The following is a 13,994-nucleotide window of genomic DNA, read 5'->3' as shown; positions in this document are numbered from 1 at the left end:
CCTTTCCCCACAACAGATACTTTGTGAGGTAGGTGGGGCTGAGAGAGTTCTGAAGAACAGTGACTAACCCAAGATCACCCAGCAGGCTTCATGAGTAGAAACAGGAAAACAAATCCAGTTCACCAGATAAGAGTCCGCTGCCCATGTGGAGGAGTAGGGTTCAAACCCAGTTCTCCAGATTAAAATTCACCACTTTTAACCACTACACCATTGTACTAATTTAGACAGCTATATACTATGTTGAGGGGCAGCAAACCTGATGACAATTCTCCAATGCAACCAGAAATCTATTTTAAGACATGACTTACTATAAACAATGTAGAAAATAGATTTCAGAGGTGGAAGACTGTACAGTAAAAGCAAGATGGCAACATAAACCTTGCAACAGATTGCAGTCCACTGAGGTTTAAAACTCTTCAGTGACTCATACATTATAGCATATGAGGTTATCTTTCTGTATTCATGCCATCATGGACGTTCAGTAAACCTTCTGTGAAAGGTGAATCAACAGCAGTTGAGACTTCCAGTACTTCCAGAAGATACACTTCTGAGCAAAAGAAGACCAGAATAAATTCTGTGGAGAAATCACAAGTAGAACAGAAGGAACGAGAGAATCAACAGCAGGAGATCAGGTGCTGACCTGGAAATAAATAGAGCACCAACCATTTTTTGCTGATCCTAGCAGTCGAGATGAACATAGGTTAATGAATTCATAGAGGACATCATAAACTAACAATTTCCCTCACATTGCCAGTGTTACCCTATGACTAAAGACGTGGTGAGCAGATGGACTCTACCTTAACACATTTTCATAATACCATTTTTTTCATAGTTTCTGATATCAGAATGGTTTTTGCTTGGTACTATAGTGACTAGTTGGAAAAGTAAATCCTAGGCAGAGTTCTTTGGACAGTGTTCCATTTCTCATTCACCTGTTAAAATATCTAAGGCTGGCAAGGCTTTCAATCATTTCCATTAGGTGCTGTTCATATTTGTTATAAATCACTGGTATTCTTGATGTTTATCTCAAAAGAACATAAATTATGACCACTGTAATATTTATCTTATTCAGTATATTAGCCCAAAGCAAGAAAATTAATCTGATGTTATATTTTTAATTGCTTGATAACTCAGTGTGGAATTAGTTATGAAACTTTTCTAAGACTACCAAAGATGCCTCATTATTTCAGTGCAGGAAAGACTATGAAATTCTTTTGTTTCTACAGGTCCTCTGCAGCAACAGCTTGCTGGAGTCAACTGACTACTGGCTCCAGAATCAGAGGATGCCATGTCGAATTGGCATTGTGGAAGACAAGTTAGAAAAGAATTACGCATCAGTAAGTTCTTTAAAAAGTTAATTTATTGTCCAAGAAAGGGAAAGGAGCTTATTCAAAAGCATGTCTTAGCTTTTGTAGGTGGCTGCCATTGAATAGTAGAAGCACCTGGGTCTGGATGAGTCATGGAAGTATAACGTGGTAGCATGTTGTCCAGTGGTCCCTGCCAGGCCTGCCTCTAATATGTCATCTCTCAAAGGTCAAAACATCCCTCCCCTTTGCTTTTAGTGGCAGAAAACAAGGCATGAAAGCTGGCGACACTGTTGCAGTTGCCTAGCAATTGCCACTGGGGGCATTCATTTCTTAAACTTCAGGCACTGCTTCTGACATTTTGGAAAATTTTAACCATAATGTATTTTTATCTTTAAAAATATATTTCCATTTTTTCTGCAATCTTGAGTCTTTTCTCAGATTTGTAGACAAAAAATCTGTCTTGTCAGTCCATGGCCCCAGACCCCAGATTTAAATATCTGCAATGGGGCCATGAAATTTATACATGTAATGCAGAACTGGGGGGGGAGGGGGGCAGTATTGTACATCCTGATCTCATCAGATCTCACTCAGAGGCTAAGCAGGATCAGTACTTGGAAAGAATACCTCCAAGGAAGACTCTGCAGAGGGAGGCAATGGCAGACCACTTCTGCTTACTGGTAATCATTTGCCTTGAAAGCAAAGGCATAGCTGGGCCAAACTGCACCCGGTGCGCATACTATATTTTCCGCCCCCCGCCCCCGCCCCCGCCCCCACGCCTCCCCTTCTCCCTTTCCCACACTTACCTTAGTTCCTTTCCTTTTTCAGAACTTTTTCAGGCTGCAAAAGGCCTGTTCTCAGTAAAAACGACCTGATGGGAACTATACTTCCCAGGAGATCTTGTGAGCCCCAAGGTCTCTACAGGAACTGCTAATTCCTCAGGCCTTTTTTTTTCTGCGAACAGAGCCTTGGGCAGGCTGAAGGATTCTCAAGAGAACAAAATAAGTGTGGGAAGGGGAGAAGGGGGGCGCTGCAGGGGGGTGGTGCAGAGGGGGGTGGGAAAAGGGGGAGGGTCCTGGGGGCAATTTTCTGCCCCCCAGGCATGTGCCCAGTGCACGGCACCCCCCCTTGTAGCTTTGCCACTGCTTGAAAGCCCCTTGCTAGGGTTGTCTTAAGTCAGCTGCAACTTGATGGCACTCTACAAGCATACGATACAGAGCTGATATTTTGATTTCCAAACTGATTTTTAAAAAACAAGTCTCCATTAATGCTGCAATTTAATTAGTTTATGATCCAGCAGTAGTATAATGATATCCTATTTAAACAACAGGATATTTCAGGAATAACAATGAACTGAAACAAGGGGCTATGGCAAAGAGCATCAGTACACTGTGCATCCTGCAGGCCTGCCAGTGTTCTTGTCTTGCTTTCCAACATTGTTCTTCATATACTTAAGAAGCTGGTTGGGAATTAGGGGTGTGTTGCTCTGACTTTCAAGAGTTACTGTGATTCAAGCTCTCATTACAATCTTTCAGTCTTTGCTTGTTGGGTGTGTTTTTTTCAGAACCTAAGCTGTTATTATTGGGGAGATATTTTTAGTTCTAATCCTCAGATTACTACACAGTCTTAAAAACACCTTACTTATATTCTGCCAAGAGAAAAAAATCGTTACAGATTCAAACTTGTCACAATAATGAATCTACAGGCCTTCTTCAGGATCGTGTCCTAGTTGCCTCATGGGAGTTATCATCATACCTTCATAACTTTAAGGCACCCTAGAAATCTCTAATTTAAAGAGGTAGAATCACACGGTAGCAAATAAATTCATAGTGTTACTAGCTCACAAAAAATTTACTCCACCTGCCCAGGTATGTTTCTGTTAAATATTTGCAGCCCAAAAGGAAAAAAATAGCCATCTTGTACAAAGCTTTCATATCTATTCATATAAACACAGTTCTTCTCCTCCATATGAATATTTACAAACCTAGAAAATAAGAACAAGCCAGCTGGATCAGACCAGAGTCCATCTAGTCCAGCTCTTTTCTACTCGCAGTGGCCCACCAGGTGCCTTTGAGAGCTCACATGCAGAATGTGAAAGCAATGGCCTTCTGCGGCTGTTGCTCCCGAGCACCTGGTCTGTTAAGGCATTTGCAATCTCAGATCAAGGAAGATCAAGATTGGCAGCCATAGATCGACTTCTCCTCCATAAATCTGTCCAAGCCCTTTTTAAAGCTATCCAGGTTAGTGGCCATCACCACCTCCTGTGGCAGCATATTCCAAACACCAATCACATGTTGACTACCATTTTAGGTAGATATACCCATGTGGGCATCTCAGTTGTGAATACTGAAATCTGAGGGGCAGCTCAATCCTATGGAGATAGGTTAATGGGCTAATAGGTCCACTCTGGCACATTTGTCCCCTCCACCAGTGTAAGGGGCACCCCTGCCAGCAGAGTGGGCCAGGATGTCAGCAACCTGGAGCCTTTCACTTCCGCAGTGGAAAAACCAGGAAGTGGCCACTCCTGCAGAGGAATGCTGGCATCCAATCGGATGCTGGCATAGCAAGCTGGGCTAGAGCATTCCCAGAAGTGGAGTCGCCATTAGCCAGCTTCCACTGGGGCTTTTGAGCTGGGAATATGGCATCCAGGGTCTTGGAATTTAACCGTTTGGGGGCTTTCAGGTGGTGGAATTTTTTGGTTGGTTGGTTTGGCTGCCTCCCTGCATCTGCTGAAAGCCCTCTGGAGGCAGCAGGGCAGTGCGGCAGCAGTTCTGTCACCAGCTGCTATAGAGACTTGGATTGGGCAGTTAAAGGTTTTTTTAATGTTCTTTCATGTGAACAGTAACAGGGGTTCTATCAGCATTCTCTCTTCATGTGCCTTCACCCAGATATTCTACTGTTCGATACAAGAGTAAAAAAAGCCATTGTTGCTATTTCTTTATCCCAGTTTGGGTTATAGCTCATGTTAAAAAAATGAATTGCTGACCAGAATCATAAATAGTTTAAGAAGCATGTACAGCAGAGCTGCTTAGCTTTGCTTCACAGGCTGTGGATTTGTCTGCATCCCTCAGTGCCTGTGGGTGTTAGGATATGTGTGGTGGGAAATGTGGTGTGTGGGAGAAATCAGTGGGTGTGAGGGCACATATGGTGGGAAACGTGTTCCAAATTACACAAACTTTTCTGCTTGATGCTGTTACCTAGTTTATCTTGTTGTGCTGTGTTCAAAGTGTATTTGAGGTAATTTTTTGACCTGTCCACACAATAATAGGATTATAATACATGCATGACCATAATTAAATGAATTGGCCAGCTGTGGTAAGGCCTGTAGCACCAGGTGGTTGATGGTATCATACTTGAGATAAACTAGAGCACTTCAAAACAGCGGCCTCATTGAGACTTCCTCAAGATCTTGTTCATGCACTTGCATGATTTTGCTGTCAACAAGAGTAAAGGGATCACTGTGACCTGAATGATGTGAGGTACATAGTGCTGGTTCCTGGCTAATTATTGGCATCTTGTGCTGAAAGTACCAGATGGCATACATGCTATAAATATTTATTGGCATTTTTTTAGTATAAGTCAGAAGTGACAATTAATTACACCAGAAACGTTCCTGACAAGAAAACATTCACACCAGCCAAATATATGATATATGAAGGACTTGGCAACACATGCCAGTAGTTAAAATAAGGGCAGTCTTTAATGTACCTATAAAGTCACCTGGATATTTTTGAGTTATGGACTCCTGAAATATAAGTGATGCCAAAATGTGCTTATACCTTTCAGTGCCATGGGTGACTTAGGGTGAGGGGGTGTCAAATATAACCACATATGTATGCTACCTTCCCAGAAGGAAAACAAAAAGTGTGGGACTTCCTAGAAATTTCTTCTTGTGTGTGTTAAGTTCTGTCAAGTTGCTTTCAATTCCTGGTGACCCTATGAATCAATATCCTATCATTAACAGCTTCGCTCAGGTCTTGTAAACTGGGGGCCATGGCTTCCTTTATAGAGTCAATCCATCTTCTGAGGCCCCTTCTGCACAGCAAAAGTACAGTGTGTTGCAGTCAGCATAAAGCAACCCGCTGTCCCATCGGTGTGTTCACATGCCTCCGTGCAGGCAGATAACGGAACCAACAGAAGCAATGGAGGTTGCCTTCGCACTAAGGTGGAGGGGTTTTTTTTTACTCGCCTCCCTCCGCTGGATAGCTATATGGGCAGGCAGGCATGTGTTCCTGTAGCCATGCTAATGCCCCTGTGTCTCTGTGTGGCTATGCAGCTGCTAGGCGGGACCTTGGAAACGGAGGGGAACGCGGCTGCTAAAAGTGCTTCCTGGCCACTGTTCACTTGTGAGTGGCTGCAAGCCGCATTGAAACAAATCCCAGATAGTGCAATTCTTAAAAAACCTGGGTTGGGGGAGGGGGACTTGCGTTAGGAGCAGGATCCGTGTGAAGTTTTCCCCAAAAACTGGTTTCATACCATCGTTAGCCCACATTTATTGGTCTGTGCGGAAGGGGCACTAGTCTTCCTCTTTTCCTGCTGCCTTCAACCTTTCCTAACATTATTGTCTTACAACCACAAATATCAAGGTTGAAGAAGCCTAATAGTTTTTGAGGGAAGAAACTGGGAAGAGAATATTGTGGAAATGGTAAAAAAAACTGAAAAAGAGGGACCTGGAGAGGAAAACAGAAACTTAGAGATGGCCTGTTATATATCTAATAGGTCTCACTTCTTGTTTTGTTAGCTCTGTGTCTTCTGTAGTCATTGATCTCACAATCTGTATTAGATTCAGTTGATTGCTTGCCTTCCAGTCTAGTACCAGTTCTGCATCCACTATTTAAAAATCTAAGGGTATGCATCATCTTATTATTATCATACGTTAGGATACATTTTCCCGACAATCTTAATTTGATATCCCCCATATTCTGTCAAGGTTGGTAAACTACCTTTTACCAAATCTACATCTGCTGGCAGTGTTCATATGCTTATGCTGGTATGCAGTTAATATTAGCCTGTATCTATTTTGAACTGAATCACTTTCTTATTTCTGCTTATTTTTATATCCATCATTGTCTCCTATTCGTTCTCTTCTGTGGTTATGACTGTTGCCAAAAATAGTGTGTCTGTGCTGCTATAAACCTCAAGGAGTCATTCTTTGTCTTGTATGCCATTCATTTTCTTCAATTTTTTCCCATGTGCCATGTATAGCTGGGCAAAATTATCCCCCCGTCCACTTTTTTGGTGCATGTATAACAAATTTTCCCAATGTTTGGCATTCTTCCCTTTTGCTGCGTCTCTTTCCACACCTTTTCTCCTTGTCCAGAAGTATACTTCTAGTAAGGCCCAGTGATCTTTTTTTTCCTTCTTGTTTGAACCACAGTCCATTCTGCACAGCACAGATAAGGCTTCCTGAGGATGGGGGAAAAGGAGTTTTGGGGATGATCTCCGCACATCATTTTCCTCAAAATGTCCTCAGGATATTTATTTCAGCTTGAACCAACTTTTTTTGAAGTTGCTAGAATGTGGACTTTTTTCCTGAAGTTGTCTGGAAGTCATCTCTTGCTAGCTGTGCAAAGCTTAGGAGGTGACGACTTATTTTTCCTGCCTAACCGTTAAAGCCTCTTGTCACTTTCCTCTGCTGCTGGCATCCAACATTTTGTGCTGCAGGATTTCTCCATGCATGCAGCTATTTGGTGAAGATTATCCTGGATGTTTGCTCTGCAGGCTCTGATCCTGGGCCCCTTTTCAGCCTGAAAAGTACATGGTTGTACTCTGTTTGTTCTGCTGATTCTGGCAACATGGTTTTCCCTTTTTAAAATTTTCGATGAGCTGTCTTCAAAGCTACACAGACATGATAAGATTCTGAAATCACTTGCATTGGCTGGATGACATCCCTGCTCTGTTCAGCCCCATTTTAAGTTCTCATTTCTGACACCATGGCCCCTTCCGCACACGCAAAATAATGCATTTTCAAACCACTTTCACAACTGTTTGCAAGTGGATTTTGCCATTCTGCACAGCTTCAAAGAGCACTGAAAGCAGTTTGAAAGTGCATTATTCTGCATGTGTGGAATGAGCCCATGTTACATAACTGGTCTCTCATAAACAACACTACAAAGTCTCAATAATTTGACAACAGATTCTTCATTCAGCCATTATATTCGTTATATTCTTTCTAGACAGAGGGAGGATTCTGTATCATCCCCTATGGGATACCAACAAATTACACTTCTAAAATACTCTACATTAAAATCTCCATCTTGTCATCTGTGAGTAGAGCAGCCAAGGACTATTTTTCCTAGCTAATTTTAAACTCAGCAGGTGATCTTACACTGATTTTCTTGGCCTAAAGATGAGGGCTTAATTCCTCTTGTCTGAAAAGTGGACAACAAACAAAAGAAAGAATATACGTGGGCACTATTCTTTGTTTTTGTTCTGGTTTTGTTTTTGCTAGATAATCATTTCCTTTCTCCTTTAGCACCTTTGCTACATTTCTGGCTCCTTTAAATCTGATATTCTCATTGTTACTGTGTACATATGTGTATTAAAAATTATGGGTTATGAACTACTTATTTTCTCTTCCCTCAACTCTCCTCGTCTCCTTTCTGAGCCAGCCTGGTGCAATGGTTAACACTGGCGAACTCTAATCTGGAGAACCAGATCTGATTCCCTATTCCTCTACATGAAGCCTGCTGGATGGCTTTAGGCTAGTCACAGTTCTCTCAGAACTATTGCAACCCCACCTACTTCACAAGGTGCCTTTTGTGGGGGGCAAGGTGACTGTAAGCCTCTTTGAGATTCCTTATGGTTAAGAAAAGCGAGCATAAAAAACAACTATTCTTCATTTTCATCATGATCCACCAATTAACTAGGGTTTCCAGAGTCTGGCTGGGTGTAAGGGAAATAGTGAGTGGATGAGCTACAAGGAACTTCCGGCAAATACTAAGTGGCACGGAAAATCCTGAAGCAGCAGAAAATGGCAGGCACAAGCACAAGCTGCTCACAAAACAGAAGTGAGAGCTCTTAACAGTGGGAAGGGGGTAAAATAGAGTAAAAGAATCATTTAGAGGTGAAACACTATGCTGACAAAAAAAAGAAGCCAAAATGGTTCTTTTAAAAATGTCTGCAAGATGTTTTAATTGGTGTTGTGTGCAATGAGCCCGTTGGCAGAGTTATTTGCTGTTTTTGCATCTAATGGCCTTGCTGCACCCTCATAAACAGAGCGGGCGGGGGGGGGGGGGGGCGGCAACATGTTTTTTTCCTGTCATCTCTTCCCCTACTTTTAAACATCTAACTTAAAAACAATCTTGAGAAAACTTGAAAGCTTCCACACTATTTTGTGTCATTTTTGGTTGTTCTTAGTAAACAGTGTCGAATTGATTAATTGTTGTGGTTTTTCTTTGACCAACACATCTACTTGCAGCCTCAGCCCAAACTATGTGTTTTTCAAAGGGGATGAAAGGGACAAGAACAAACAACAGCTTTGGTTCATTGCACGTGATTAGCAGTGCGATCTTAAGCAGAGTTACATCTTTGGTAACTCTGGTAAAAATGGAAGATAATTGGTCAGCATGTTCAGAAATGGTTGCTATCCTACTATTTAAAATGAGTGCTGTTTCTCTCTGCCTTACTGAATATGGAGGGTAGCTGGTTTGTTCTGCATGGAACTCCCATCAAGTTACATGTGTGTCTGAAGGAGAAAGCTATTTTGCTCTCAGTAGGAATGTTTATATTCCTTGAGCTGATAAATTTTAATGAGCGCGTTAAAAAGTAAATACAACTGTGCAGCAGGGAGAGAGAAAAAGTGCCCTCATTTACGTTGGTTTGTTGCATTGTTGTCTTGTTAATAGTGTAATATTTCTGAATAAAGCACTCTTTTGGCTGCAGTGTAACTTGCTATAAAGGTTTTTGTTGTAGTGTCTTGATTCTTCTGTTTTTTCTTCTCTGATTTTCTCCTTTCCCCATTTCTGCAGGCATGTATAGGGCTTCCTCCTTAGACTGCTTTCCGGTCAGATTTTGGACAAACAGTCAGCTACATTGTTATCTGTAGTAAAATTTCATCCTGTATGTTATGGTTTATAGTAAGCAGATGCAGACTAAGAGCTGCTTTTATTATAAGCATTAACTGATGTTTCTGATATTTTAAATGGAAAAAATAAAACATTAGTTTGTTGTGTGATAAAATTATAAAACATGTAGAAAAGCAATAAAATTATAAAACATGTAGAAAAGATAAAATTATAAAACATGTAGAAAAGCAAGACCTGCTGAGAAAGAGTCAGCATGGCTTTTGCAGAGGCAAATCCTGTCTTACAAACTTACTAGAATTCTTTGAGGGTGTAAACAGACATGTGGATAAGGGGGAACCAGTGGACATTGTCTACTTGGATTTCCAAAAGGCTTTTGACAAAGTTCCTCACCAGAGACAGTTGAGAAAACTCAGCAATGAAGGAATAAGAGGGGAAGTCCTCCTATGGATTAAAAACTGGTTGAGAAATAGGAAACAAAGAGTGGGTGTAAATGGGAAGTTCTCACAATGGAGAGATGTCAGGAGTGGTGTCCCCCAAGGATCCGTTTTGGAACCAGTGCTCTTTAACCTATTCATAAATTACCTGGAAGTAGGGGTGGGTAGCGTGGTGGCCAAGTTTGCAGATGATACCAAATTATGTAGGGTGGTGAGAACCACAAAGGATTGCGAAGAGCTCCAAGTGGACCTTGATAAAATTAGGTAGAGTGGGCTCCAGGAAGAATGGCAAATGCAGTTCAATGTAGCAAAATGTAAAAGAGTGAGTGCACATAGGGGCAAAAAATCCAAACTTCACATACTACGCTACAGCAGGGTCAGTGCTATCAGTCACAGACCAGGGAAAGGGATTTGTATGCGTCTTAGTTGATAGTTCCATGGGAATGTATCAACTCCAATGCATGGCAGCTGTGAAAAAGGCACAAGCTCTATGCTGGGGATCATTAGGAAAAGGAATTGATAATAAAACCAGTGCAAAGATTGTCATGCCCTTATATAAAGCAGTGAGATGCTTACCCCACTTGGAGTACTCAGTGTCCAGTTCTGGTAAGCACTTCCCATCTCAAAAAAAGGATATTGAGGAGATAGAAAAAAAAGTGCTGAGAGAAGGGCAAGCAAAAAGGATGATTATTGAGGGACTGGAGCACCTTCTCCCCTATGAGGAGAGGCTGCAGCCGTTTGGGAACCTCTTTAGTTTGGAGAGTAGGCGGCTGAGGGGGGATAATGATTGAAGTCTACAAAATTAAATGCGTGGGGTAGAAAATGCTTCGACAGAGAGAAATTTTTCCTCTCTCTTCTCAGCAATACTAGAACCAGGGGGGGCATTCATTGTGAAAATGCTGGGGGGGAAAGAATTAGGACTAATAAAAAGGAAACACTTCTTCATCAGCGTCATGCGATTGGTGTTTGGAATATGCTGCCAACAGAAGGTGATGATGGCCCACCTAACCTGGATAGCTTTAAAAGGGGCTTGGACAGATTTATGGAGGAGAAGTCGATTTATGGCTACCAATCTTGATCCTCTTTGATCTGAGATTGCAAATGCCTTAACAGACCAGGTGATCGGGAGCAACAGCCGCAGAAGGCCATTGCGTTCACATCCTACATGTGAGCTCCCAAAGGCACCTGGTGGGCCACTGCGAGTAGCAGAGAGCTGGACTAGATGGACTTTGGTCTGATCCAGCTGGCTTGTTCTTATGTTCTTATGTGTGAATAGCTTGGCAGTTTGTCATAATTTGGAGTTAGATTATCTAGACCCCTCCCCCTAAATATTTGCATCTCATTTTGTACTCTGGGGAGTTGTCCTACTTTTAATTTACTGATCTACTTTTAATTTTTAGAATTTCATATTATTTTCCATGGGAATTAATCTGAGTTTTGTGCTCTTTAAAAAAATGTTGTTTTCATCTTTCCCACTTCCCACTTTGGCTTCTGAAGGTAAATAATTTTTTTAAAAGTTTCACACACCTAAAGGATAAAGTGCAGCAACACCAAACCCAGGATCATAATTTATTTTGGAAAGCCCATGCTGAAGTTCATTAATTGCAGGATGATAATCTTTTATCCTTCAAACATGTGAAACCTTTTAAAATATTTATCTGCCTTCAGAACCAAAAAGTGTGTGAAACCTTAAAAAAAAAATCAGTTTGCCTTCATAAGCCAAAGTAGGTACAGCATGTTTGACAGGGACCATGGAGGCTTTCCAGTAATGACTTCACATGTAAGGGATAACTGCAATCCAGAGTTACAAACTCTGTGTAAACAAAGACTGTTTCATAGTAATGAATATTCCACGAATTCTAGTATGGGGAGTTTCATGTGTGCTTTAACATCCCACATATATATCAGAATTGTTGGAATAAAATGCTTTTGAATAGCTCTTTTTAAAATGTATGGTTGCACATTCAGACATTCTTATATGTTAAAAATGGATCTTATCAAAATAGGGTGCTAAAAGCTACCAGATACCAGAAATGAGGGACTCTTTTCTTGTCACAATATGTGGTTCTGGCTTGAAATTCTGTTACGGGAATCAAGGTACTAGTTGTGCTTCCAAGAGAAACATCAACATTTCTGTGTCTTATCAATATATTTTCAGTCTTCTCATCCTGAGCCCGGTTTTATGAGAAACATGAAACTCCATTTATTCCATTGTTTTCAGTTCTGCACTCTGTAGCTGTTTTCTCTTTCCCCCACCCCATTTTTGGCATCTATGAAATGTAGCATGAGAGAAGCACTCTATCAATTTCTTCCAGCTAATTAGTCTGAATACCTTCCAGCAAGTTGGTTTATTCTCTGCAAAAAGTATATTGCTGTAAATTCTTTACTTGACATATTTTGCTTAAATAAGTCATCCCTGAGTCATTTACTGTCTATAGCATGCACACAGCTCATGGCCCACAGGCATCGATTGGAGCTGTATAAATTGAGGAGGGGAACTTTGTGGGGTGGAACGGTGCTTCATGGTTCTGTTTTTGCCTATCAGTTACCCATAACTAAAGTCTGAGTCACCCATAAAAATGTTGTGTAACTGTGGGAGCAAACATGCAGTCACAGTGTTCATGTGAGCTCCAAGGAAGTCACCAACTGTGTAGAACCAGCAGTCAGAGTTCCATGAGTGCATGTGGGCAGTTTTGAACAGGATTGTACTTTGCAATATGTTCCAGTGGTCCTGAATTAAACATCAGCTGTTGACTGAGGCAGTCTCTCTGCGTAGAAGGCAATATCTCGGCCAGCACTTAATGCACACAAGAAGTTATCTCTAGGAAGTCCCACAAAAATTGGCTTTTGTATAATATTACTGTTTGTGTGTGTGTGTTTGCGTGTGTGTTTGTAGTGCTGTCAAGTCACTTCTGATTCATGGCAACCCTGTGAATCAATGTCCTCCAAAACATCCTATAATTATAACCCTACTCAGGTCTTGCAAACTGAGACCCGTGTCTTCCTTTATAGAGTCCATTTCCTCTTTTTCTGCTGTTTTCCTTGTATTCCAAACCTATCAGTATTTGATGTACAAGTACCGTAAAAGAAATTAATGGCCCAATGTTAACTGATATGAAACAAAGTGCAAATTGGTTCAACAACATTTTCCTGCTATTCAAAACCCACTTCAGATTTAGCTAGAATAAGCTTGTTCTTTCATACTAGTTCTCAATTATTGGAATGCTCTACAATATTTCAAGGGTCAATCAACTCAAAATTCTCAGGTGTAGTTTCAAGCAGACATTTACCAAAGCATGAATAATAGATCCAATAGGAAACAAAAAGTTAGGGAAAGTATTTTGAAAACTCTTGTTGCGTTCAGCTCTTACTGTAGCCCTCTATGTGTGCCATAGCACACAGGAAGATCACCACATATGATTATAGGAATGGTACCATGTGTAGAGTCCATGCTCATGAGCCAGCAGTCATGGGGGTGGACATTTGTGTCTTCTCCCTCTCTATATGCATTCTTTTCAACACCTGTAATGCCATCTGTAAACCTGACATTACACCCGACAGCCTGGTTTATCTTCCATTTCTGCTATCTTCTTCATCAATTTTACATTGTTCTCAGTTAAAGTAATGCCACAGCTCAGCTCATAATAGATATATTCTTTGCTCAAAGTCCAAATGGTGGTGGTAAGTCCATTGTTGTGCCCAACTTAGGCAACTGTATCGGGTTTTCAAGGATAGATGGGCATGGTTTGCCATTGCCTGCCTCCACATAGCCACCCTGAACTTCTTTGGTGGTCTCCTATCCAAATACTTACTAAGGCTAATCCTGTTTAACTTCTGAGATCTGACAAGATCAGGTTAGCCTGGGACATCAAGGTCCATGGTAAAGTCTAAATACTGATTGGCAATTCTCTGATGATTTCTGCTGCTATGCTAACACTGTGACTAAAGTTTCAGGTATTATCCCTCATGACACCCCTGTGGAAAAAAGAAATGTTGGCCTACCTTGCGTATGATATGCAACTGTGAAAACTATAGAATCATAGAGTTGGAAGACACCCCAAGGGCCATGCAATGCAGGAACACGTAATTAAAGCGCTCCTGACACATGGCCATCCAGTCCCTGTTTAAAAATCTCCAAAGAAGGAGATTCCACCACATTCTGGCCCCTTCCGCACACGCAAAATAATGCGTTTTCAAACCACTTTCACAATTGTTTGCAAGTAGATTTT

The 13,994-nt window shown here is 41.3% G+C and overlaps 1 protein-coding gene across 4 annotated transcripts in view; it reads left to right on the top strand.

Annotated features, from left to right (window-relative positions):
* LOC125437867 (SPHK1 interactor, AKAP domain containing) overlaps positions 1–13,994 on the top strand; it is a 94,213-nt gene that overhangs the window by 34,433 nt on the left and 45,786 nt on the right. For all 4 annotated transcript variants that reach the window (XM_048505894.1, XM_048505897.1, XM_048505896.1 and 1 more), the window contains one exon: positions 1,227–1,337. In XM_048505894.1, coding sequence (XP_048361851.1) covers positions 1,227–1,337 — 111 coding nt within the window. The remainder of the gene's footprint in view (positions 1–1,226; positions 1,338–13,994) is intronic.

This window comes from Sphaerodactylus townsendi, linkage group LG08 (genome assembly GCF_021028975.2).
Source record: "Sphaerodactylus townsendi isolate TG3544 linkage group LG08, MPM_Stown_v2.3, whole genome shotgun sequence".
In the NCBI taxonomy this organism is placed as follows: domain Eukaryota; kingdom Metazoa; phylum Chordata; class Lepidosauria; order Squamata; family Sphaerodactylidae; genus Sphaerodactylus; species Sphaerodactylus townsendi.
This window is presented reverse-complemented; position numbering and strand designations above follow the sequence as displayed.